The 25198-nt window shown below is 36.1% G+C and overlaps 1 protein-coding gene across 5 annotated transcripts in view; it reads left to right on the top strand.

Annotated features, from left to right (window-relative positions):
* Window positions 1-25198, top strand: part of LOC149544730 (DNA mismatch repair protein MutS, type 2) — a 182807-nt gene that overhangs the window by 48525 nt on the left and 109084 nt on the right. For 2 of the 5 annotated variants that reach the window (XM_089795296.1, XM_089795298.1), the window contains exons 3-5: window positions 15893-16070; window positions 17383-19286; window positions 19394-19918. In XM_089795296.1, the coding sequence (XP_089651422.1) occupies window positions 17538-19286; window positions 19394-19918 (2274 nt within the window). In that variant the 5' untranslated portion in view covers window positions 15893-16070; window positions 17383-17537. Of the gene's footprint in view, window positions 1-15892; window positions 16071-17382; window positions 19287-19393; window positions 19919-25198 lie in introns of those variants that run through there. The other 3 variants (XM_089795297.1, XM_089795299.1, XM_089795300.1) reach the window with 2 other exon arrangements.

Below are 25198 nucleotides of genomic sequence, written 5' to 3'. Positions count from 1 at the left end.
GGGAAACAACTTAAGTAAGGTTGTGCAAGGCACAATCTAGTAACAATGGATTATTTAATTAGGAATCTAGAGGAAGATTTGGGCAAGTCCCTAGTGGGTCCTTGAGAAGGCCACTGGAGTCATAACCATTGGATGGTTAGGGTGTCCAAACTAACTAGTTAAACCTAGTTGTAAACAAACCACAAGTTCCTCTGCATCAGAATTGAAGTTTGAAAATTGTTTTTGGGAGATATATGATTGAATGCTAGGGGATTCTTGGTTGCAAGTCATTTGTAGCAACCTGAAATTATCTCACATTTTAGTTTCTTTTAGTTCTTGATTAAAAATGTTAATGATTTTCTTATGACAAAATAACTTCACTCTTAAGATAAGTCTCCCCTCTTGTTTTGTAAGAATACATGGAGGAGGAAGTACAAGTCAAAGACGATTTTTCAATATGAAGATAACAAGCAAGGATGGTGTTCAAGGTCGAGCATTTCATGATTACAACAGCAAGGTCTGCATGAAAACATCGAACAAGGTAGTTGCAAGTCCTTTATATAGCAAGGAAGAAGGTCAAGATTGGGAACCAAAAATGCAAGTGCAAGTGCAATGGCCTAATTTAGCAACCACTTGAAGGGGAATTCAGAGAGCAAGGAAAGTGAATAAGTTTTACAATCAAGGGAGAAATCAGTGGAACATGAAGATCAACATGAATGAAATGTAACAAATGGATTTTCATAATAAAATAAAGAAGAACTAATATTTGGTTTCACATAGAAATGAAAGAGTTTTCTTCAACTAACTTTCGAAACAAAACATCTTAATCCTTTTCATGAGAATTTAACCAATTTAACTACTAACGATTAATTGAAGATAACCATTCAATTGAAATAACTGAAATAACAATTAACTGAAATAGCTGAAATAACGATCAATTGAAGTCACTGAAATAACGATTAACTGAATGATTAACTGAAGTAACTTAAATAACAATTTCCTACCTTTTTTTGCATATAGTAAAGTAACTGAAATAACGATTTCCTACCTTTTTTTGCATATAGTAAAGTAAATACATGATCAGTTTAAAGAGGTATATAAATGCATATCAGGAATGGAAAGAAGAAACATACAAGAAGTAACTGACAAGTCTTTAACTAGTTGTGCAAGCCTTGGCTTTTGGTAAGAAGAGCAGCATTGACTTGGGCTTAACTTTCCAACCTCAGACCATATCCATCCCCACACAATATTTTGAAGAAAAAGGCCCTCCCTACCCTGAGATTGGGCTTGGGGTACTACTAGTCTAGCCACCTAAGCATTTCCGGTATTTAGAATATCCGCACAGTTATGGACGGACATGTCTGAATAACTGACACTACTGACATCAAGTGATCCTATGAAGGCAAACATGCCTTTAACAACCTTGGCCAAGGTTTATGGATGGGTTCTATTACCCAGTCACCACTGCTTGACTTGACAACATGAGAACAATAAATATGAATATGCATGAGCTATTAAATGATTTTCCAATAATATATAATTGTTATGTCATTTTTGATTTTGTTTCCATTTTATTGTAGATTTCTTTATCACCTCTTCACCTCTTCCTTGGCCATATAGTCGGGTGAGTCCTAGGTGTTTAAATCTTAGGGTAAACCAACTCATTCTGCTGATCCTCAGCTAGTGTATGAGTATTACATGTGTTCAATATATTACAACTTTTATGACTTGAGAAAATAATCTTAAGACTTGCAAAAGTACAATTTGATTTTGACTTACAATAGTAAAATAAAGATGTTTAGACTTATCATGAACAATTGGTCTTGATTCAATATGGAAAGATTAGTCTCATTGATAATATAGTACAGATTTCTGCTATAATTTTGAATGCAGGAATAAAAGAATGAAGATGTATCACTCAAAAAGGAAATGACCACTTAACTTGGTCTGACTTAATGGAAACATGAGTCTTGGCTTGATGTTTTATGGACGGTTCCCTCATGGAAGCAATCCGTATGCAATTTCCAGAATATTTTTGATTCTCGATCTTCAACAAGGGGGTAGAACATGGAGTAATATTGTGGAAAAACATGAAGTAATAACGTGGAAAAATATGCATAGGTAAATCTTGTGGAGACAATATTCATGTTCTCGGCTTCCCCAATATATGTAAAGACATTCGATATAAAAAAGGCTTCCAAGAAGCCGTAACTCTTAAAGAAAGTGACTTGCCTTCTTGAACGTTGATATAATATGCCAAGTGTACATTTCGGTTTCTAGTAAATAATTGAATAAATAAGGAAAAGAACTTGAAGGTTCTAAATCAAGGATAATTTATAACATATTTATCCACTTGCACGTAAATGTATTTTATAAGATGACATCATATTATATGTTTTATCCAAGGTCGTATCTTTTATTATGTATATCTACATACATGCTTCATTTGCAAGATTATTTTTTCTTCTTGTATATGTATTTAAATGTATGTATTAACTAGATAGAATCTTGTATAAAAAAAATAATACTATGGTGTCACCTTTATTTCTATATATATGTGCACGTACATAAATCTATATTATAATGAAATGATGAAAATGTCAACCATAAGCCGTTAAATGTATGTACTTTAATTAAGTTAAAATCATTAATGTTTTTAATGTTTATCTAATAGCTCATGCGTGTTCAAATGATTGTAACCTACTATACAAGTCGCTAGGTCCTTACCAAGATAGTTAGAGGTCATACTTGTCGACCAGATAAATGGACTAAGATAGTACCCCATTTTGTTGATTCCGTTTAGCAATGCTTCTCCCCTTTGTCTTCTCCTGCAATCACTTGTGCAACATTTTCCACAATAATAGCAAGTTCCATGATAAATCCATAATAACGTTTAATGTAGATATTAGCAAGGAATTTAATTATTAACCATAATTCCGAAACCAAGCAACTGTTAACTACTATCATCATATGATAAATAATGGATAACGACCATCATCATTAAACAGCTAGACCAGTAATTGACAACAAACATTTTCATAGAATACAACAATTATAATTAACTACTCTTTTCACATGATTATGAAAGAAAATCCATTTAATTCAATGGCTATAATAAATGAAATTAGGTCAAAAATTAGGATGTAACATGAAACCGCAAAGAAAGCATTACGAGAGGCCTTTTTTATATTTTTCCTTGCAAATTGATTCAACGTCTCATAAAGAAAGTAGTACTGATATGATGATCAATCTTTTAAATCCAAATTTGTTGGAAAACTTAACCAAGAGTGATGATTGAATTTTACATACATACATCTCATGAAAGAAGGAAAGTCAAAATACAAATAAGCTCAAAGACAATGATTGCATGGAAGATAATGAACATACAATGCAAGTGACAACATCATGATCAATCCCAAACAAGGAAAGATGAATGTTTACAAGACCAAGTCATGAAGAAGGATTTGTTAATGATATATGGAACTTGTGTGGATTATGTTACTGTGTTAGGAGATATCTTTTTCTTGCATATGACTTCATTTATTGATGAGTTCAATTCAAATCAAAGTAACGAGAATCGGAATTGTATCAGAATCGGCACGGCCGAATCGAATCGTGAATCGGGGGTGAATCGCCGCTGAATTGGCAATGAATCGGCAAATTTGAAAAAACCCTTTAAATGTAGAGATTTTAACAATTTAAGACTTATTTCATGCACCCTTTATTGAATATAATTTAAACACACTATAACATCATCAAATAGAAGTTGAAACTTAACATATATAAACTTAACAATTAGAAGGCCCTTTAGGGTTATAACAAAGAGGAAAGGTAAAAAAGAAAGCAAAAAACATAAGTGATTTTTTTATTATTTCCAACTAAACATACTTGCTGCTACCAGCCAATTTTTGGTGATTTCTAATGGCAATTTAGGCGATTTTTTGAGTGAATTGCCGATTCATGCGATTCACCTGATGAAATCGCCGATCACGATTTTCGACACCAAAAAAATCGGCGTGCATGAATTTGATCGCTGAATTGGCGATTCACGCGATTCTCGTTACTCTGATTCAAATGAATCATTTTATTCTTGGGTGTTCTATTGCCAATCAAATGATATTGCAGTTCAAGAGTCGCAACGCTCTAGCTCATTAATAATGGGTTCAAGATGATGACCCTATCCTTTGGTCACCTCCTTGTGTAACTTCTATCTGTTCATCGGTCACATAAGAGAAAGCATGTAGTTGTCGTTCCTTCTTTGTGTAGAAATATTATCGTTCTTTCGGTACTAAGTATATTCTGAGATCATTGTTTTTCACAGGTTGTTGCGATAGTATTGTTTTGAGACATAAGATATTATTGAACAGTATTGTTCATATTCAGTATTTAGTATTGTATGTAGGAGATAGGGCGAGCGTGTTCATTATAATTATTGTATGTGGTGTTTATTATGTGGATAGTTCTTCCAATTGCAGGTTTACTATTATTGTAAAGAGTACTATTTAACCTATAAGTGTGCAAACTCGAGTTTGTGAGCTTTGTATTTTGACTATGTGGTTATTCAATAAAGTATTGCTTTTTGGCATGGATGGGCTTTTCACCCTGAAATGGAAGGTTTTCCCATGGCAGTCTTTGTGTCTATCTGTTCATCTTGTTTATTCTTCATCTTGTTTATTATTCTTCTGCTGGCTATAGTCTAGGACAAACACTAATTTCCTTATTCATTTAGTTGTTTGACATTCCGTCAACACTCCGCAAGCAATTCCGTTATTACTGTTTATATGATGTTCAGAATGTATTTGTTTTTTGTTTCAATTTTTGCAAGAAGTGTCAATCCAAATTGTAAATGACAATGCCAAATAGACTTAGTAGCAATTGCAAATATTGTATTCACTAGTTCTGATTTTATAACAATTAAATGGCTGCAAACTGTGTTATAATTCACTGAAATATGGAGATATGAAGAACCTGATTTAAGACACAATGATGATCTCTGCAAGTCCACACAACTCTTGAGCAAAACAATTCTACACCAAACAGATTGCAGCCTCCAGAATTATTTTCCAAGCTACCACAGTCAATGTGGTTTCTCCAGTCACCAACACTGGCTCAAAATAATGAATCACTAGTCCCTTCTAGCAGCCGTAGACCTCTATAAGAAATCTCAGGCCTCCTTACTGAAATCACAGGGCATAAGGATAAATTGCAGGGCATAATTTTCAATCGCAGCCCTTCTTTATCAGATCGCAGGGCTCCTGGAGCAAACACAGGCCTCTCTAAACTTTGTCACAGGCTCCTGGAAGTTATATGCAACCCTGTGAATATATAACACTGCCTTCTAATGATATAGAAGCCACTCAAGAACAGATTGAACCCCCAAAATTGCAAAACTGTGGACGCTCAGGCACATGGAACTTGGAGTTTGGTAGCAGATAATAAATCAAAGCTGAAGCTGATGAACTAAGTGCCCAGCTAGGTCAATAGCTACCTATTTAGATGCCTTCAATCACAGAATATAATCAGCCTCAATGTATTTGCAAAAATCACTCTCAACTTGATTAGTCTCCTTAGCAACAACAATCACAGAAAAGAGGCTTTCTATTCAACTGAAGAAATTCTCAGAATTAATTCATAGTATCTCATCTGTGAATTAAAATGCACTTCTCAAATTCACAAATACAAAACTCCACTATACTTCAGCAATGGAGTAACACCTCAGTCTTCAAACCCTTATACTTTAGAAAGGGATTCGGAAATCAGAAGCTTAGGAAACTCTTCACAAGTCTTTACAAATGACCACAAAAGAAAATAGATAATCAGATGCTTTTGCCTTTACAATGAGCTCATATTTATAATCCCACTACGACACTTGTTTCCCAAACGAATCTTCATAAAAGAAGCTTCACCAACACAACATCACTTTATAACATATAATAATAAAGTACCCATATAATAATATGAACTCTAATAGTTAATTAATAAATTAGAGCTCACGCAATAATAGCCCTATCCACTGTAGGTGATGACCAACTGCCAATGCCACCATTTGCACTGCCAGATATGAAAATTGCCCGAACTTGTCTTACTAAAAATAATATGTCCACAATTGAGACCCCCAAATCATCCTATCAGCTCACAAGGGTCGCTATAATGATCTGACTCAATCAAACGTAGAGACTTGCCAAAAATGGGGACATTACAACCCTCCCTCCCCAACATTGCCTCTCTCGAAGCAATCCGACAACATACTAAAACCTCCACTAGGATCCCATAAGAAACATATGATATCCTTGTCATCACTGTACCAACTGCATGCCAACAACATCATTAGGACCAATAACATAACCTGCAATATGTGCACTGGTGATGCAGAAGTCAGGATACCACTGTGGCACAACTTTGTAGGAGATCTTAGTAGACTCTCCTTTAGTATGCCTACCCCACCATCCTGTAAACAATCTGGCTTACGAATAGATCAACTTTGCACCCGATGCAAATCTTGAATATGCGTCATCACGGTATAAATTCTACAGCTATTATGACCATCCTCATCCTCATCTCTTGCTGTTGTGATGATTCTCCCTTAGCCATATTAGTATAAACCAACATGCCATAGTTCTCTGCTCCCTTCAACCTTAATGCACAAGTGTGACCTTTAGAGAAAGGCCCTTTGCACCAATAGAATAGTTGTCTCCTCAGGTCCTTTCTTGATGTATCATCAAACTTCTGCGTTGCTTTGCCCTTGTCCTTAACAACTGGCAGGGACTCCTCATTAACAGGCGGAGGAACAAAAGATTTCGATTGACTCTAAGTCTCTAGCCTTCCTCATCATCTCCTGTAAGGAATATGGGTCCAATGACTTCACCCATCCACGGAGTGGCTCAACCAATCCCTCCCTAAACATCACATGTATGCACTCTGACATACCATAAACTATAACTGAGAGTCTCTGAAACTCAATTATATATCCCTCTAAATTAGCGGTCTACCTTAGCTGAGCCAACTCACAAAAGTACACCTCAGGATCCTTACTATCAAATCTCTCAATTAGATGACCCACAAACTCATGATAGGAAGCGATCTGATCATGTCGCAAGGGAACTAACCCATTGTACCACCAATCATGGGCAGCTTTGTCCAAGTGTAGTACTCCAAACTTGATAGCGTCCACCTTTGACATAGAATGCAAAGCTAAATAAGTTCGAGATTATGGATCCAATTTCGAGCTATGACTCTCCCATTGCCATCGAAGTGCTCCAGGGTCATCTTACTGACGACCTCTCTCAAATCACTCTGTCAAGGCCTTTGTCTATCTGGTGCCGACCTCTCTTTGGAATTCTCCCACTTTAGAAATCTATCAATATTCAAATGCTTCTTTATTGCTTGTAGTAAAGCATCCCACTCCGCAAAATGTACCACCACATTATTAGCAAAAGGAGTGGCCTCAGGCTCAACACTGACCGCATCCACCTCAGGTCTCAGAAACATTGGCCTTTGTGGCCTATCATATGTGCTAGTCTGTCTGTCAGCTAACCTGCCTTGATCCTCAACTTGAACGCGATCTCCATCCCTATATCTATCACCATCTTGGGCTTTGTCATCAACTCGAGATCTATGGGAACCAACACAAACATGTTGAGCCCTCTCCGTACTCCATCCCCGAGGGAGTGTTATCCATTGCAAAGTGTCAAAAAGTTGTTGCAATACACTTGCCACCTGGTGTTGACCCACTGCCAGGTCTCAAAGTGTCTCTCTAGCCTCTTTGTTAATCTTGAAGCTTGTGCTAGCATCCCTATAACCTATATTAGCTAAACTACTTGGACTAGCCACTCCATTGTGGCCCACTGTGCCAAACTGAATCTTAAGATTGCCATCTCTGGGTGGAGAAGTGTGACCACTACGAGTATAATGCATACCAAACTTCCTGTCACCATTCATAATGCTGAAAATCAAATCTCAAAATAATGTACTAATCAAACCGAGCTCAATTCCTGTAGGTTGGCAGGAAACCGCTTTGATACCATTGTAATAACCTCCTTTGGATATAGTCTAGGACAAAACACTAATTTCCTTATTCATTTAGTTGTTTGACATTCTGTCAAACACTTAGCAAGCAACTCCGTTATCACTATTTATATGATGTTTGGAATGTATTCATTTTTTGGTTTCAATTTTTGCAAGACGTGTAAATCCAAATTGTAAATGACAATGACAAATAGACTATTACGATGAAATTGGTAAAATACTTGCTTATTATTAATAGAGACCAAGAGGTCTATATATACAAAAGAATGGAACTATGTTTCCTTAGGAAACGATCATAAAGAATAGAAACTTTCTATTCTAGCTAAAGAAAACTAATAATTATTCTACAACTAACTAAATATTAGAAACATTCTAATAGTTAAAATAGATTACAAATAGATAACCATTGACTAATGATAGAAGCTTCTCTATTATCGTAATACCCTCCCTTAATGGTCAATCTATTTACAACACCAGGCTATCCTCTGAATTTGACAAACTTATCAGGACCAAGAGGCTTGGTGAGAATGTTTGCAGTCTGATCTACTGTAGGAACATACTGCAAGTTTATTGTCCCATCTTCAACCAGCTATTATATGTAATGACAATGAATATCTACATGTTTGGTTTATTCATGGAAGATTGGATTTCATGCTAACTTGATAACGCCTTCATTATCAACAAACAAAGTGGTTCGTCCTACTAGTGACATCTGCATATCACCAAGCATCCAACGAAGTGAAACAACTTCACAACTTGCCATGACAGTCCCTTTGTATTCGGCCTCTATAGAGGAGAGAGAAACTGCCTATTGCTTCTTACTGGTCCATGTGACGACACCATATCCTAAACTGAACACATCTAGAAGTTGATTTTTTATCGTCAACAAAGCCTACCCAATTTGAATTTGTGAACCCACTAAGTCTAGGATTAGAACATTGAGAGTAAGGAAGTCCATAATTTGAAGTGCCCTTCACATAAAGAAGTGCACGCTTTGCTACCATCCAATGATCAGCTTTAGGAGCTATCATAAAGTGTGAGATATAGTTGACTGCGAAGCTGATATCAAGCCTAGTAGGAGAGAGGTAGATGAGGGTGTCTACTAGTTGCCTATATGTAGTATCATCAACAAAAGGAGAATCAGACTTGGCTGATAACTTGAGACCTTTCTCCATGGGTGTAGATGTAGGCTTGCAATCTTGCATATGGAATTCATCTAACAAAGCCTTGACATATTTGGACTGAGAGACGAATATACTAGAAGACTGTTGCCAAATCTCAATACCTAGGCAATAATGCATGAGCCCAAGGTCAGTCATATCAAAAGACTGACATAAATTCAGTTTGATTCCCTAAATAAAACTGTTGCCAAACCTCAACACTTAGGCAATAATGCATGAGCCCAAGGTCATTCATATCAAAAGACTGGCATAAATTCAGTTTGATTCCCTGAATAAAACATGACAAACTGTTAGTGATGATCAAATCATCCAGATAAATAACTAGAAGGATGATGTCATTGTTAGTAGGCTTGATGTACAAATTTGAGTCTCAAGAACTCCTCTGGAAGCCTTGATCATTGAGGTACTTATCAATTTTCATGTACCATGCCCAAGGGGCTTGCTTCAAGCTATAGAAAGATTTCATCAATTTGAGAATCTGATGGTCTTTACTGACAACCTTGAAACCAGGAGGTTGCATCATGTAGACCTCTTCATGGAGGTCACCATTCAGGAAAACATTCTTGACGTCCATCTTAATGGACCTTCCAGCCAAATTGTGCTGCCATGGCTAGGACTAATCAAATTGTGCTCATCTTTGCAGTAGGAACAAAGGTCTCATAATCAATGCTTTGACATTGAGAAAAACCCTTTGCAACTAAATGAGCTTTGTACTTATCCAAATTACTATCAGATTTGTATTTGATTTTGTAAACCCATTTGTAGCCAATGGTTTCTTCTCTGGTAGAAGATGACAAAGGACCCAGGTGTTATTCTTCAATAGGCTCTGGTGTTCAGATGTCATGGCCCTCTTCCACTCTGGAATTCCTTTAGCCTAGAAATATGTTTGAGGTTCAAACACACTGTGAATGCTGGCCATGAAAGAAAAGTTAATAGATTTTGTATGTTTGCTCTTTTTTTGAGTAGTTCTCCCATTAATGAGCTTATCATCACGAAAATCAACAAGTGTCTTAGCCTACCACTTAGATCGAAGAGGAGAACGACCAACATTAGTATCAAAAGATGCTTGGTGATCAGGTTCGTCATCAGAAGAATCTAGATCAAACTCAGGTGAAGCATCTATAAATTGAGGTGATCTTGCAGGAGAAGCTAGAGGTGTCTGTAAAGGGAGCACTTGGATAACTGGAGCTGTAGGAGCTACTGGAGCCCTCCCATCAGGTGGACCTAATGGAAGCCTAACTCCCAAATCACGAGCCTTTATAGGTTGGTTTGCTGGAATAGGAGAAACAGGCATGAATGGTCATCGCTGCTCATTCAAGATTATACAGGAGACAAGATATCTTAGTGTCAATCAAGCGGTAGGCTTTGTGAAGACTACTTTATCCAACAAGCATGAGTTTCTGACTCTTGGCATCCAACTTGGTTCGTGACGCATTAGGGATCTAAGTAAAAGAAAGGGAGCCAAAAACATTCAAGTGACTGATTCTGGGCTTGCGACTTGATTAGGCCTCTTTTGGAGTTTTGCTTTAACCGCCCCTGTGGGTGACTGGTTTAAACGATAAACTGCAGTGCTAACTGCTTTTGGCTAGAACTGCTTCGAAACATGTCTGTGTTCGAGCATGGATCGAGCCATCTTGGTGATTGTTTTGTTTTGATGTTCAACTACACTGTTCTGTTGTGGTATGTGGGGTGTGGTTAACTAGCATTTGATGCCATGTGTATCCAAGAAGCTAGAGAATTCATTAGAACAAAATTCCCCCCATTGTTTGTCCTAAGAGTAATAATAGATTTCCCACTCTTTTTCAACTAAAGTTTTAAACTTACGAAATACAAGAAATGCATCTGATTCCTTTTAAAGTAAATACACCCACATTCTTCTATTGAAATCATCAACAAACAACAAAAAATACGTGGACCCAATAACAGGAATTGCCATAGGGCTACAGATATCGACATGAACAAGCTGAAGTACCTGAGAAGCTTGCCATGAATCGCCATTGGTGAAAGGTGTGCGATGTTGCTTCCCAACCTGGCATGCATCACAAACTCCAAGTTGTTGAGTCTAAATCTCAAATCGAGGACAAGCTCTTCTCGAGCAAGTTGAGAGAGATAATGCACATTTAAGTGCCCATACCGCTAAAGCCAAAGTTTGCTAACAAAAGACCACCGAGTAGCCATAGTCGAGTCCCGAGAATCATCAGAATCAGTAAGGCAGAAAAGACCATGACCCTCAAGACCTACTGCAACAATTGATTGAGTTGCTTGATCAATAATGGTACATTGATGTGAATTGAAGGTAACATCCAACTGTGGAGAATGTCTCAGTAACTGACTGAGTTCCATCCTTGGAACGTAGCACACATCGAGGAAAATGAGATTCCTCCCAGTAGACTGAATTTGAATGTTGCCTTTACTGACAACGGTGTACTCTTCTCCACCACAAAAAATAACAGAATCTGAGTAAGGCTGGTAGTTAGTGAACCAGTCTCTGGGGTGGGTGAAGTGACGAGAGACACTTGAATCAATGTACCAAGTAGACAACTTCGCATATTTGCAGGTCTTTTAGCCATGAAAGCATAAAAGATAGATTCCGTTTGGTCAATGTGCTCTACATTGTTCGCTTTGGGCTGCGAACCGGATTGCTTAGATTGGGCAGCTAAGCCTGTCTGACATTCAACCTTCTGTGACCAAACTTGTGGCAATAGTTGAATTGAATTTTCTTCTTCCGGGAGCCTTATGAAGCTAGAGCAGAGGACTTCTGCTGAGAAGATTGTTGAGACTTGCCTTTATCCTTTTGAAAGGATTTAGCAGCAAAGGCTGTAGAGTTGGAACTGCTATCGAATTGTTGCTTCCACCGATCTTGCTGAAGCAAAAGTGTGCAGAGATTGGTGAACTTCAGATCAACACTAGAAGATGTGATGTTGAGAGTCGAGATAAAATGCTCATAGGACTTTGGTAAACTTTGGAGAGTGATAACCACAATGTTCTCTTGCTCCATGTTGCAACCAATGGCAAGCAATTGATCACGAATTTCCTGAATCCTATTCAGATGAGCCTGGAGTGATGTTCGCTCATCCATGATAATAGAAAACAAAGTGTTCTTTAGGAAGAAAGCTCTGCTTTTGTCAGAAGTCTCATGAAGATTTTTGAGATGTGCCCATATCTTGGCAGCTGTCTTGCCGGATGGAATTTGAGACAGCTGATCATCAGCTACGGATAATTTGAGAAGCATCACTGCCTCTTGATTATTCAGATCCCATGTATCCTGATTAATACCATGGGCAGTCGGACGCTCTGTAACACCCTCAACAATTTGATCAGTATTCCGATATTCAAAAATTGCTATTATCCGTTGCTTCCAAGTGCCATAATTCTGACCATTGAATTTTGAATTGCTCTTGAGTAGAATACTAGTCAAAGATGCCATAGCATGTTTTTCATTGAAAAAATGTGAAAATTTGTGAAGGCACATTCTTCGAGGAAAAAAAATGGAAGACCCAAAAAATTTACAGGGGTACCTAGAAAAGAGTTCGAAAAACCAAGAAAGAATCTGTTAGTCTCTAAACCTGATTGCTCGAAAATTGAGGCACGAAAAGCAGGGCACTTAGAAAGACCGATGACAACCCAGTTGAGCTCTTGAAAAATCCACAAATAACCTATAATCAGAAAAATTTTTCAAGCTCAAAATTTAGGGTTTTCGAGCAAAACCCTAGCCGGCAGCCAATGAAGGTATATGTTGTAGAAAAATGGCGATTTTAGGAAAAAATGGCCTATTTGTTTTTCAGAATAGGGGCGATTGTGCAATAAACATGGAGGATCCTAATAATGGCAGGTGTAGCAGAGAAAATTGCGAGCTTTTCCAAGGTCTCAAATGTGATTTTTACGTCGGGATTTGTAGACACATGATTTGCAAACCAAATAACCCTAGCCGAGCAATATATGAGACGCGATTTGGAGCAAAAAACATACGCGTTTTTGGGCAAATAGCAGATGCGAATTTGAACAAAAATATCAGACGCAAGCGAGAGTTTCCAATTGCAATTTGTAGTTTGATGTCACATGATTTCCAGTTGCGATTTTGTAGATGGGCGTTGTATTTCGCGAGCTAGAGAAGACGCAAGTTGTAGATACTTTGCATCCAAAACCCTTGCCTAAGCTATGTATAACGAAGCAGATTAATTTAGGGAAATAATAATTTTGAAAATAAGATTCAAATAATTTCAACAAGGAATTATAATTTTCGAAAAAAATATTCAACCATGCTCTGATACCATATTACAATGTAATTGTTAAAATACTTGCTTATAATTAACAAAGGCCGAGAGGTCTTATATACAAAAGAATGGAACAATGTTTCCTTAGGAAACGATCATCAAAAATAGAAACTTTCTATTCTAGCTAAAAGAAAACTAACAGTTATGTACAGCTAACTAGATATTAGAAACATTCTAATATTTACAATAGATTATAAAAATAACCATTAACTAATAATAGAATCTTTTCTATTATTGTAATATAGACTTTGTAGCAATTGCATATTGTATTCACTAGTTCTGATTTTATAACAATTAAATAGCTGCAAACTGTATTACAATTGATTGAAAATATGGAGATATGAAGAACCTGATTTAAGACGCAATGATGATCTCTGCAAGTCCGCACAACTCTTGAGCAAGACAATTCTACATCAAATAGATTGCAGCCTCCAGAATTTATTATCCAAGCTACCACAGTCAATGTGGCTCCTACAGTCACCAATGCTGGCCCAAAATTATGAATTGCAGGCCCCTTCTAGCAGCCGCAGACCTCTATAAACCAATCTCAGGCCTCCTTAATCATATCGCAGGGTATAAGGATAAATTGCAGGGCATAATTTTCAATCGCAACCCTTCGTAATCAGAACGCAGGGCTCCTGAAGGAAACACAGGCCTCTCTAAAGTTTGTCGCAGTCTCCTGAAAGTTATATGCAGCCCTGTGAATATGTAATGCTGCATTCTAATGATATAGAAGCCACTCAAGAACAGCTTGAAGCCCCAAAATTGGAAAACTGTGGATGCCTAGGCACATGGAACTTGGAGTTTGGTAACAGATAATAAATCAAAGCTGAAGCTGATGAACTAAGCGCCTAGCTAGGTCAATAGCTACCTATATAAATGCCTTCAATTGCAGAATATAATCAATGCCAACTTATTTGCAAAAATCACTCAACCAGATTAGTCCCCTTAGCAACAGTAATCATGAAAAAGAGACTTTCAATTCAACTGAACAAATTCTTAGAATTAATTTACAGTACCTCAGCCGTTACTTAAAATGCACTTCTTAGATTCACAAATACAAAACTCCATTATACTTCAGCAATGGAGTAACATCTCAGCCTTCAAACCCTTATACCTCATCAGAAAGTCAGGAAACTCTTAACAAGTAACCACTAAAGAAAATAGATAATTGGATAATCGGATGCTTTTCCCTTCACAATGAGCTCATATTTATAATCCCACAAAGGCACTTGTTTCCCAAATGAAACTTCATTTAAGAAGCTTCACCAACACAACATCACTTTATAACATATAATAATGAAGTGGCCATATAATAATATAAACTCTAATGATTAATTAATAAATATGAGCTCACGCAATAAATAGCCTCTTCAAGGTTCAAAGTTTCTTTCTCGGCAAATATGGTTTATGATGACCACATCAAAGGATATCACTAATTCAAAGATCTTCTCCAAGATTGCCTTTAGCTTCCAATTAAGGGTATTCTCTTTTTGCAGAGCATTTACTACTTTTGATGACTATTGCTTGTATTCTTCTTAGATTGAATATCAATAATAGTTACTGTTGCCTAATTGATATTTATTGATACTTGCTAAAATTCTTACTGATGTCTTAGTTGCTCCACTGATCTGCATATGACATCTTTGAATCGTTATCTTCTAGTCTTTGATGATCTTGGGGTATATTGGTTTTCATATATGATTGATATTCATGATCATCAATTGTTTATTGGCTTTCGATCTTCATAGGGACTACCGTTCCGATGAATGCTTACATAATCATTATTCAGTACTTATTCCTCATTCACCAATTGCCTTTCAGTATCATTTATTATCAATTGATTCTTGTCTTCATAGACATATTGGTTTAGTATGATCTCTGTGTGGTTACATATTGAAAAACTGCGGTCTTTGGTATCTTAATTAGTATCTTCTGCATACCAAATGATAATGGTTACTATGATCGCTGATCATAATATCAACTATTATGATCTTCTCTCTAAGAACTGATTAGATATGCTTGGGATTCCTGACAACATGGTTAAGAGATGTCGACCATAAACTGCTGAATACTTACTCATTGATCTCTGTTTTTGTCAATTATCAATTCTTTGTCTTTTCTTTGAATCAACTAAGATATGGTAACACTACTTAAGGTGCTTGCCTTGAATGATGTTGGTATTAGTAATGATCATCATCTTTAACCTCATGCTGTCTTAACCCAAGTCTTTGACATCCTTCTTTTGTATCGTTGGGAGACTAAGCTATGTGAATGTACTTTTACTTGACTTATATTTTTTATCATCGTTTCTTTATATTAATTACTGTTTTATAATCCATTAACTTAATTTTCTCACTCAACCATCATTGATGTCTTGCTTCATGTATGAAATGTTCATTTTGATTCATAATTGCAAATTTTGCTCTCCAGAGACTTCATAAAATTGAGATACTTGGTCACCATGAGGTGGAAAGGGCGGGAACATCGCAATCAACATCGGGAGGCATGCCTGGCAGGTTTTGCACTTGGTTTTGCAATAAGTTCCCCATCTTCTACTAAAAAACAGCCTGACTTCTAACTTGGTTCCCATAATGCTCATACATACAAGGTATCAATTTCCTGTCATATTCTTGCTGAACATCAGTATATCCAATCCTTTACGTTTCTGTATAGAAATAGACATTAAACACATGAATAAGAGATTATGATATTATTAATTACTGGAGATATTATGGTATATATTTTGAAATGGTGGTCATGTGAATGAAAAATGTGAACCTAAAGTTTAGGGATAAGAAATTGAAAGGCTTTCAGCCCCACAAATAAATTGGTTATAAAGAGTTCTCGGTATTGGAAACGAGTCTTCTCATAATAACATTACTTAGTAGGATGTTGTTGGCACTGTGGCCTGTAATCGGCAAAAGTATAACAAAGCTGACGGGATTAGTTAGTACCCAAAAGTCTGTGCGACGGTTGAGTTGCCCCTTCAGAATATATATGTATATCATCCTATTGAGCTATGGATCATCATTATGGTTGTAATCGTTACTGTATGTTCTACTTATATGAATATAATTCTATCTTATGCTGTGTTCCATTCTAGTCTGTGAATGCAATAAATCTCTGTTTACCCACTGCGGTAAACATGGCCTAGCAGTAAGATGGGCCAACTCATCATAATAGTAACGAGCTTCAAAAGCCGGCTGGTCTGTCTCCAAACTTAATTGGTTGGCATATCAATGTGGTTAGGTGGATGTGGCTTTAGTGAATTCCTGAACGAAGCATGACATGGCAGGATGGAAGATGTAAATTTTCAGGTTTACTGGAAGGGCAGCCAGCACCACACTAATTGACAGCCCAATGTTACCTTGCCTCCCACAAAAAATATTTTGCTTTCATGATCCCCAATTCTGTTTTTTTGTGGTATAATGAAAATTCAAATCGGAAAAGTACTTAAGGAAATTCATCTTTTATATCCTTTTATTCTACAAAGAATGTTATATGTTTGTTAATATTGTTTGGGTTTTGGACTTTTCTTTTTGATTATGTGTACAAACTGTTCATCATCTTGAATAGGCAGTTGCTGTTTATTGATTTTGTTTTTTATTTTGTACGTCTCATGCAAATATTTGGGAACTATATATTGCACATGAGATTATTTGATGATAATCAGATCGGCTGCTTTTGGTCATATGTGGACTTGGTTGATATAATGTATCTTTTCTTTGATTGTTGTAAAATCAATTGTTTTTGCCCAGCATACTTACAAATGTTTTCTTTACCTTTAGTTTCTGATGGAAGACAATATAGGTGATAGTATGACTTACCATTTTCACTCCTCTAAAATAAGTGCAGAGTAGATTATATGGAACATATTTCAAAGTTTTAGTTTGTGTAGTTATGCATTTTTGATTCCACAGGTGCAATCTGAAACAGGAAAGCTGGCATTTGCAAGTGCCAACATTTTGGTGGTTACAATATGGAGCAATTTTGGCATGGCATATGGTTTTATTACAAGTTATTTTAAATATCAGAATGCTTTTATTATTTTTTTGGTTTGACTTGGGGCCGTGAAATGGCTTGGAGCACTAGTTTTTTTCATAGTTCAATGCATTCTGCTGTTATCAAAAAGAAACATAACAGAAATGCATTTAGACTTTCGTGTATCTTGGATGAAGGCTTATCGAGGCGTAAAAACATGAAAATCAAATGTTCTCAGATTTTCTACAAGAGCAATTTAATAAAACTCTCCGATGACAAAACTAAAAGATATCGCCAATCTAAACAATCATCTTCTACACCTTTCATCTGGGAGAAGAGTTATTTACATAAACATTCCATGAAAGGAAATGCTAAACTGGATTCTAGGTTTAGTGAAATTATGAGGGATGATTTGAGCACAGAAGCTGGAAAGATGGTTGACTTAGGAAATGTTGAGCAAGACACCCTTATTTGTTTAGAATGGCAATCACTCTGCAACCAGGTTGCACAATATACATCTACCGGCATGGGCTATTTGGTGGCTAAAGAAGGATGTATTCCCATTGGCAGTGATCTGCATGACAGTGAGGAATTGCTAGATCAAACAGCTGCTGCACTCTTGCTTCCTGATGCTCTGGATTTTTCTGGAATTCAAGATATTAGGAATATAATTAAATCTGCTGTTTTGGGGAAAGTATGTACTGTCAATGAGCTTTGTGCTGTAAAGAGGACACTGCATTCAGCAAGAAGCATATATAATAAGCTTAAGAGTTGTGCAGCAGAAATGAATGTTTCTGTTAATGGAAATTCAACAAGCATTAAGTCACAAGATATGAAGGCACTCGATCCTCTTTTAAAAATCTTTGAAGGAGCAGACTTTTGCACCGACTTAGAAAATGAATTGGATCATTGCCTTGACTGTACACTTTTGTCAGTTCTGGATAGAGCAAGCCCTGCCTTGGCATCTGTAAGGTCAAATAGGAGGAGCAATATGGAGGCTATTGAAGCATTGATTAAAGACACTGCTGAAAGGATTGTAAAAGCTGGGGGCATAGACAGTCCATTGGTTACTAAGAGAAGGTCACGATTGTGTGTTGGAATTAGGGCTGCTAAGAAGTCTTTCCTTCCCAGCGGTATAGTTTTGGATGTCAGTAGTTCAGGTGCAACATATTTTATGGAACCTAAGGATGCATTGGACCTGAATAACATGGAAGTGCAACTGGCTTCTGCAGAGCAATCTGAGGAATGTGCTATCCTGGGCAGGCTGGTCTCCAGGATAGCATGTGAAAGTACCAAGATAAGTAATGTTTTAGAAAGGGTCATGGTTATAGATCTTGCTTGTGCTAGAGCTGGTCATGCTCGTTGGCAAGGGGCTGTTCGCCCTTTTTTCACCCAGAAAGAACACATTACAGAAATCAATATATTAGAAATGGGGAAGAAGATTGAAACCAGTGAAAGTCAGAGTTCATTTGTTGACATTGAAGGTATTCAACATCCTATACTCTTAGAGCCTACACTTCAGAAATCATCTTCTAAATTCAGTTCTCGAAGGCATTCCTCAGCCCTGAAACATAATGCTTTTTATGGTGGTTCCAGAAATATTGAAACAGTCCAGAATTCTGATGACAAGCAAGTGAAACTACCTGTGCCAATAGACATTAAAATAGGGCCTCAAAAAAGGGTAGTGATCATCTCTGGTCCTAATGCTGGTGGAAAAACAGCAACAATGAAGACACTAGGACTTGCTGCTATCATGGCAAAAGCTGGCATATTCTTGGCAGCCAAGGGTCAACCAAAGTTACCGTGGTTTGACCATGTAATGGCAGACATTGGCGATAACCAGGTAGTTTCTTAGCATTCCCACATTCAAGTTGATAGTTGGGCTCTTAAATGCGAATATATTATTTTATTTCTATTTAATGGTGTCTATTTCTTTTGTTTTTCTTGAAGTCTTTGGAGAAAAGTCTGTCCACATATAGTGCACACATCAAACGTTTGTGTAAAATTATGGAAGCCGGCACCCAAAAATCCCTTGTTTTAATTGATGAAATTGGAAGTGGTACTGATCCTTCTGAAGGAATGGCACTTTCAGCAAGCATATTACAGCATCTTGCACGTCACATGAATCTGACAGTTGTAACAACACATTATGAAGACTTGACTCGCCTCAAAGATGAGGATGGTAGATTTGAAAATGCTGCTATGGAATTTGATGTTGGGGCTTTACTTCCTACCTATCGCATACTTTGGGGCGCTACTGGTCAGTCCAATGCCCTAGATATTGCCCAGTCACTTGAATTTGATCTTAATATCTTGAGTCGTGCACGAGAATGGGTGAAAAAATTGCTTCCAGATGGGCAACAGTTACGTCAAGGTGGAATTTATGAATCCCTCTCAAAACAGAGAGATGAACTACAGGATCAAGCAACGACAGTTGCTGCCATTCTCTCTGAAGCTACTGAACTCCATAATGAGGTATTTGGCCATTGGCTAACTTGTCTTCTTGAATATATTTGTTATTTAGAAATGTAATAGTTTATCAGTTAATTTAAATTTTTGTCTATGATTCTGCTACACAATGTTCTATCCATGTACATCCTGTTAAGTTTTTTATAATTAGGGAGTGAAAGCTTATCTGCTCTTCTTAAATGATCACAAGGAAATACAAGGGTAATTGTTGCCTTTCAGTCAAGAAATGTTTCGACAATTAAATTATTAATGGAAGTTATGGAACAAATAAGACAGTATGATTATAGTCTCTTCTTGTGGACTGGCTAAAATACATTAATTGTGTTCAGGTTGATAGTTCTCTTCATTAGTTGAGACTTGAGAGTTCAACCTCTTCCTCTTAATTACCATTACAGCTCTCCATCTTCAATTTTATAATTTCTGCCCCATCTCAAAGACTGACCCTGTCCATCTTGTAAATTTATGTCTTAACTTTTTATATAGCATATACATTATACTGACATTGAGAAGCAAAATTCCTTATGTGAAACATTCAGATTGCATCCATATTTATGGCTCATCTCCAAAGATTACCCGGTTTACAAAGAGATGCATCTTCTGACCGACAGTACATGTATTTTGTTTGAACATGCATTTTCAGTAGGGTATGTGTATATAGGTACCAAAGAGTTATTTATTGTCTCCTCAATGTTTGTAGTTGGTGTACAATGCCTATTTTTATGTTTGATATTATTGGTTATCTGCCAATGTATTAATGGTCTGTATTAAGTTTGTTGTCACTCTCGGGTACTTCCTTTAAATATGTTGTGTACCACTAAGGAAGGTAGTATGGTGTAGTTGGATGCATTTTAATCCTTGGCTGACCATCTCTGTTCTTCTTCTTTGCAATGATTTCTTGAGCTAATAAAGATATACTTTACTCCTGTATCTGGTACACATTCCCATCTTTGTTATTCTTTCCTGTATGTAATTTATCAAATATATCAAAAAAATTAAACCGAAAACAAAGACAAGCAAAGATTATAAAAGTAAATATCCTATCAGGGATGAGATATTGCATTCCTCTTGATTTCTATGCCCAATAGATGTCTCGGTTCCCCTTCCACAAATGAGTCTTTTGGGGGAGTCTGTAATCTCCCCTTCTTGCATTTAGTCAGATTGTGTTTTCCATTGGCCTATACCCAAGTTCTTGTAGATTATGTGGATGTAGTTAGAGGAATTAGTGTGCCGTGGAGAGCTTTATTAGGTGTTTTCATTGTTTTCTTGTAGAGTTTTGGCATATGGTTATATTTAGTAAGTATTATTTTTTGCACTTGGTCTTGGCGTCTGTTTGCTTTCAGCTTAGAGTGCAATGCTTCCCATTTCAGCACCTTGGTGAGTTTCTAAGGTTGAGATAATTATTTTTTTCACTTTAAGTTTTTTATATAAAGTTGCCTCATAGCTTAAGTGAAGGGGTGGATGTTTAGAGTGTCCCCCCTATTCTTATGCCTAGGTAAGAGTGTCACTTAAGTTGTTTTAAAAAGAAAGCTGAGACTCTAAAAGTGACACTAAGATGAGTTGAGGTGCTTAATATTTAATTAGTTTTATTTATTCCTTCAAATGATGCCAATACTTGGAGTTCAATAAAGCATTAAAAAAAGCTAATGTTTTTGAGCTCAAATTGGTTAAACTAGAAGAGGTAGTTTCATGTTATTTCAAAATATGAAATGAGAGGGAATTACATTCAAATTTAAATATGTATTGCTCTAGTTCTTCCCTTTTCTTATAAATATGAGTTTAAGCTCTCATTTGCATATGCTAGTTTTGACTATTTAAAGAGATGTTTTTGGAATGAGCTCAAAGAGTTCTTTTTCAGGTCGAGGCCAAAAATCTTTTCGTAAGTGCTTGTTTCTAGAAGAACTTAAAAATTTAAAGGACTAATAAGCTTAAGATATTCTTTCTTTTTACTGAATAGAAGCAAACAAACTACCTTTCACATGAAAAGGAAATAATGGAAAATAGCTGATTAACTGTTAAATTATAACTGCACTATCATGAAAAGATTTAAACTACCTATTGAAAGATTTAAGCTACCTTTTTGATGAACTAGGAAGAACAATTTCAACAAAATAGACTATCTATCTATGTGACACATGAAATGTAAAATAATATTTCATTGCAAAATCTTAACTACTATTTCATATGAACAGGAAAGTTACTGCATAGAATATAAATCTGATGCTGAAGCTGAGATAAAGATGCAACTGAAAGAAAATAATGGAATATTAACAAGGTTTAGATCTCACCACATCAATAGAAGTAGGAATTGGTTTGTTCTGTGCAAGTTTAGGCATTTCAAGGAGAGGAAAAGCATTGACAAAGGCTTAACTTCCCAACCACGGACCTAGTGTAATCCCTACTCATTCTCTACTGAGAATGGCCCTACCTAGCACAAGATAAGGCACGTACGTGTACACCATTTTGTTCTGCCCCCTAAGCAACCTAGTGTTAGAGTTGTCAACTACATAGCCGGCTAGACTGTGGGTACCTCCCAATAGAATATCCATTCGACTATGAGTTTTCTTGACCTCTAGTGATCATTGCAGCATTACTTTCTACTAAACCTATTTTGGCCAGGGATTTCCAAAGGACACTATGTGCCTGATCACTCACTGCTAAACTTAATTAATATCTAGTTCCCACTATGTGTTGACTAGATTTACTATTTTTCCAATTATTCATATAATTTTTCATGATTCTGATACATCTTTCTGATTTTGTAGGTTTATTGATTTGTTCAATTCATATGGACCACACCACTCATCTCAACCATTCTTGGCCATCCTTGATGATCTCTGGTGTGATTTTCCATCTTGCATTATATAATATTTAGTTATATAAAGTGATTTCTTTTTGCACCCATAAGTCAAAAAAGAAAGAAAGAAAGAAAGAAAGATTATGATTTCTACGTGGCCAGATTCTTTCAACTATGGAGAATCTTCAATAAATCTCAAGGACATATACTTATAATGTCACTGTATTTGGAAGTATAGATGACATGCTAAACTGACTCTTCTTGATACATAGAGGCAATAAACAAACTATGAGTGCTCTTGGCACGACTAGTAAGATAGTTCAAATATGGTTTAAATGGTCTTTTGATCCTACAAAGAATGGTCCAAATTAACCTTCTTTATGCATGCTATGAATGAAAATCTAATGACTGTTATTATGACACAATAAAATAAACAATTTTAAAGGAATTGTGACCTGAATAAGGAGCTTCTAATCTATAGTTCACTTGGTCTTCTGGCTTGACTTAGTCGATGATCAATGAACTTTAATGAATTTTCTTAATTGGAATTACACTTTCTGAAATGCTAATTGAGTATGACATGAAATTCGAATGGGATACCACTATTCACAATTGCAGATATGGTTGATATAATGAATTAGCTATAGTTTGGACAATGAACAATCGTGATTGATAATTATAATGGCATATAGATTTGGCTAATATACAACTGGTAATAAAGAAGGATACTCTTGCAGAGGAAGGAAACTTTGTGACTTGAGGATAATGATCCCCCTTTTCCTTTGGCTAATAGGGAAAATAAATGAGCAAAAATGGAGTTACAATTTGCATGAAAGAAAAGGGTGGTAGAGGCATGTAGGTATAAGTTACAATCTTGGCCGAAGGAACATGCAATATTGGAAGAAATATGAAAGGTCTTAATAATAAAAGAGTTATAAGAGGCCGATGGACTTTTCATGAGTATAAATTAAATTTGATATGGGAATTAAATTTTCACCCATTCTATTATATGAATAATACTTATACTATTTACGTATACTTGTACATGTTATTTTGTCTACATATATGCACGTTATATTAAAAATATAAGTATATATATATAATTTCATAGGTACAAATATACATAAATGCTATGGGTATTACTTATATAATATAATACACCCGACATTAGATAATGCAAAACATCCAGATTCTAATTTAAAGTTATGAATTTTATTTCATTTATTATATATATATATATATATATTTAAAATTTGCTGACCTAGTCAGCTCAGAGTTGAAACTTGGTATTATTTAGTTTGCCCTAGTCCATTTTTCCCTGGCCCAAAATGATTTGGATGAATACCTTAAAAACTCGGTGGCAAGTTGGTGTTCATGCCCTAATCCCTCTCTGTCAATGCTTTCCCTCTTCGCCGCACACTTGCAAAAGAAAATAATTTAGTGAAAGTAAATTTCCAATAAATTCCAATGCAAATAATATAATTACAACAAATAACTAAGTTAACCAACCATTTCAAATTTTCATGAAATCATAACAAATAACAAATTTTACTAGCCATTTCCAATTCACATGAAATCTCAATGGCTGTAATTATATTACGAACATTTTTAAATTAGAATAAAATATGGGATGTAACATACCCTTCCCCTTGTGTTTCATCATCCTTGTTGAACAACTACAATTAAGTATATAAAAATATCAATCATAACAAATTACATAAGAGCTGCCATAATGTCTTAGAATTTTCAATTTAGAACACAATATAATAGTATCATTCCAATGCTCATATTTTTAGAAAAGATGGGGAAATTCCTAGAAGATTTTTATCATAATCTTCCCAAGTAGCATTTTCCTCAACATATAGGCCCCACTGGGCCTTGCATTGAGTTATATCCCAATTTCATAAGTGTAGCTTACACACTCAGAGTATTCAAAGTGGTTCTATTACCACCACCCCCAGGCCTTGCACTTGCGAGAAATTGTAGTCAATGATATGCTCAACATGGCTATATATATCTTAAGATAAGATACATGAGACATACTATGCATCTGGGCAAGGCATGGAGGTAGAGTAATTTTGTAGGCTACAGGGTTTACAACTTCCAACACTTAAAAGGGTCTCACATATCTTGGGGCCAACTTGGCATTTCTACCAAATTTGATAACACTTCTATGTGGTTTAACTTTTAGGATTACCTTTTCTCCCAGCTCAAATTCTTTAGGAGTTCTTTTACCATCTACATAGCTTTTTTGGTGATTATTCGCCTCCTTCAATCTTTGACGGATTTGAACTACCTACTCTTCCATTTCTAAGAGCATTTTAGGACCAACAATTATTCAATCCTCAATCTTGTTCCAGCTTAGAGGAGTTCTACATTTTCATCCATATAGGGTCTCAAATGGTGCCATCTTAATAGCAAATTAATATGAGTTATTATAAGAAAAGTTTACTAAGGGAAGATGCATTTCCCAACGGTATTATTGATCCATA

The sequence above is a fragment of the Cupressus sempervirens genome, chromosome 8, assembly GCF_028749045.1.
Source record: "Cupressus sempervirens isolate cs-2001-9-10 chromosome 8, ASM2874904v1, whole genome shotgun sequence".
Classification (NCBI taxonomy): domain Eukaryota; kingdom Viridiplantae; phylum Streptophyta; class Pinopsida; order Cupressales; family Cupressaceae; genus Cupressus; species Cupressus sempervirens.
The sequence above is the reverse complement of the archived record's forward strand: the minus strand, read 5'-3'. Positions and strand labels throughout refer to the sequence as shown.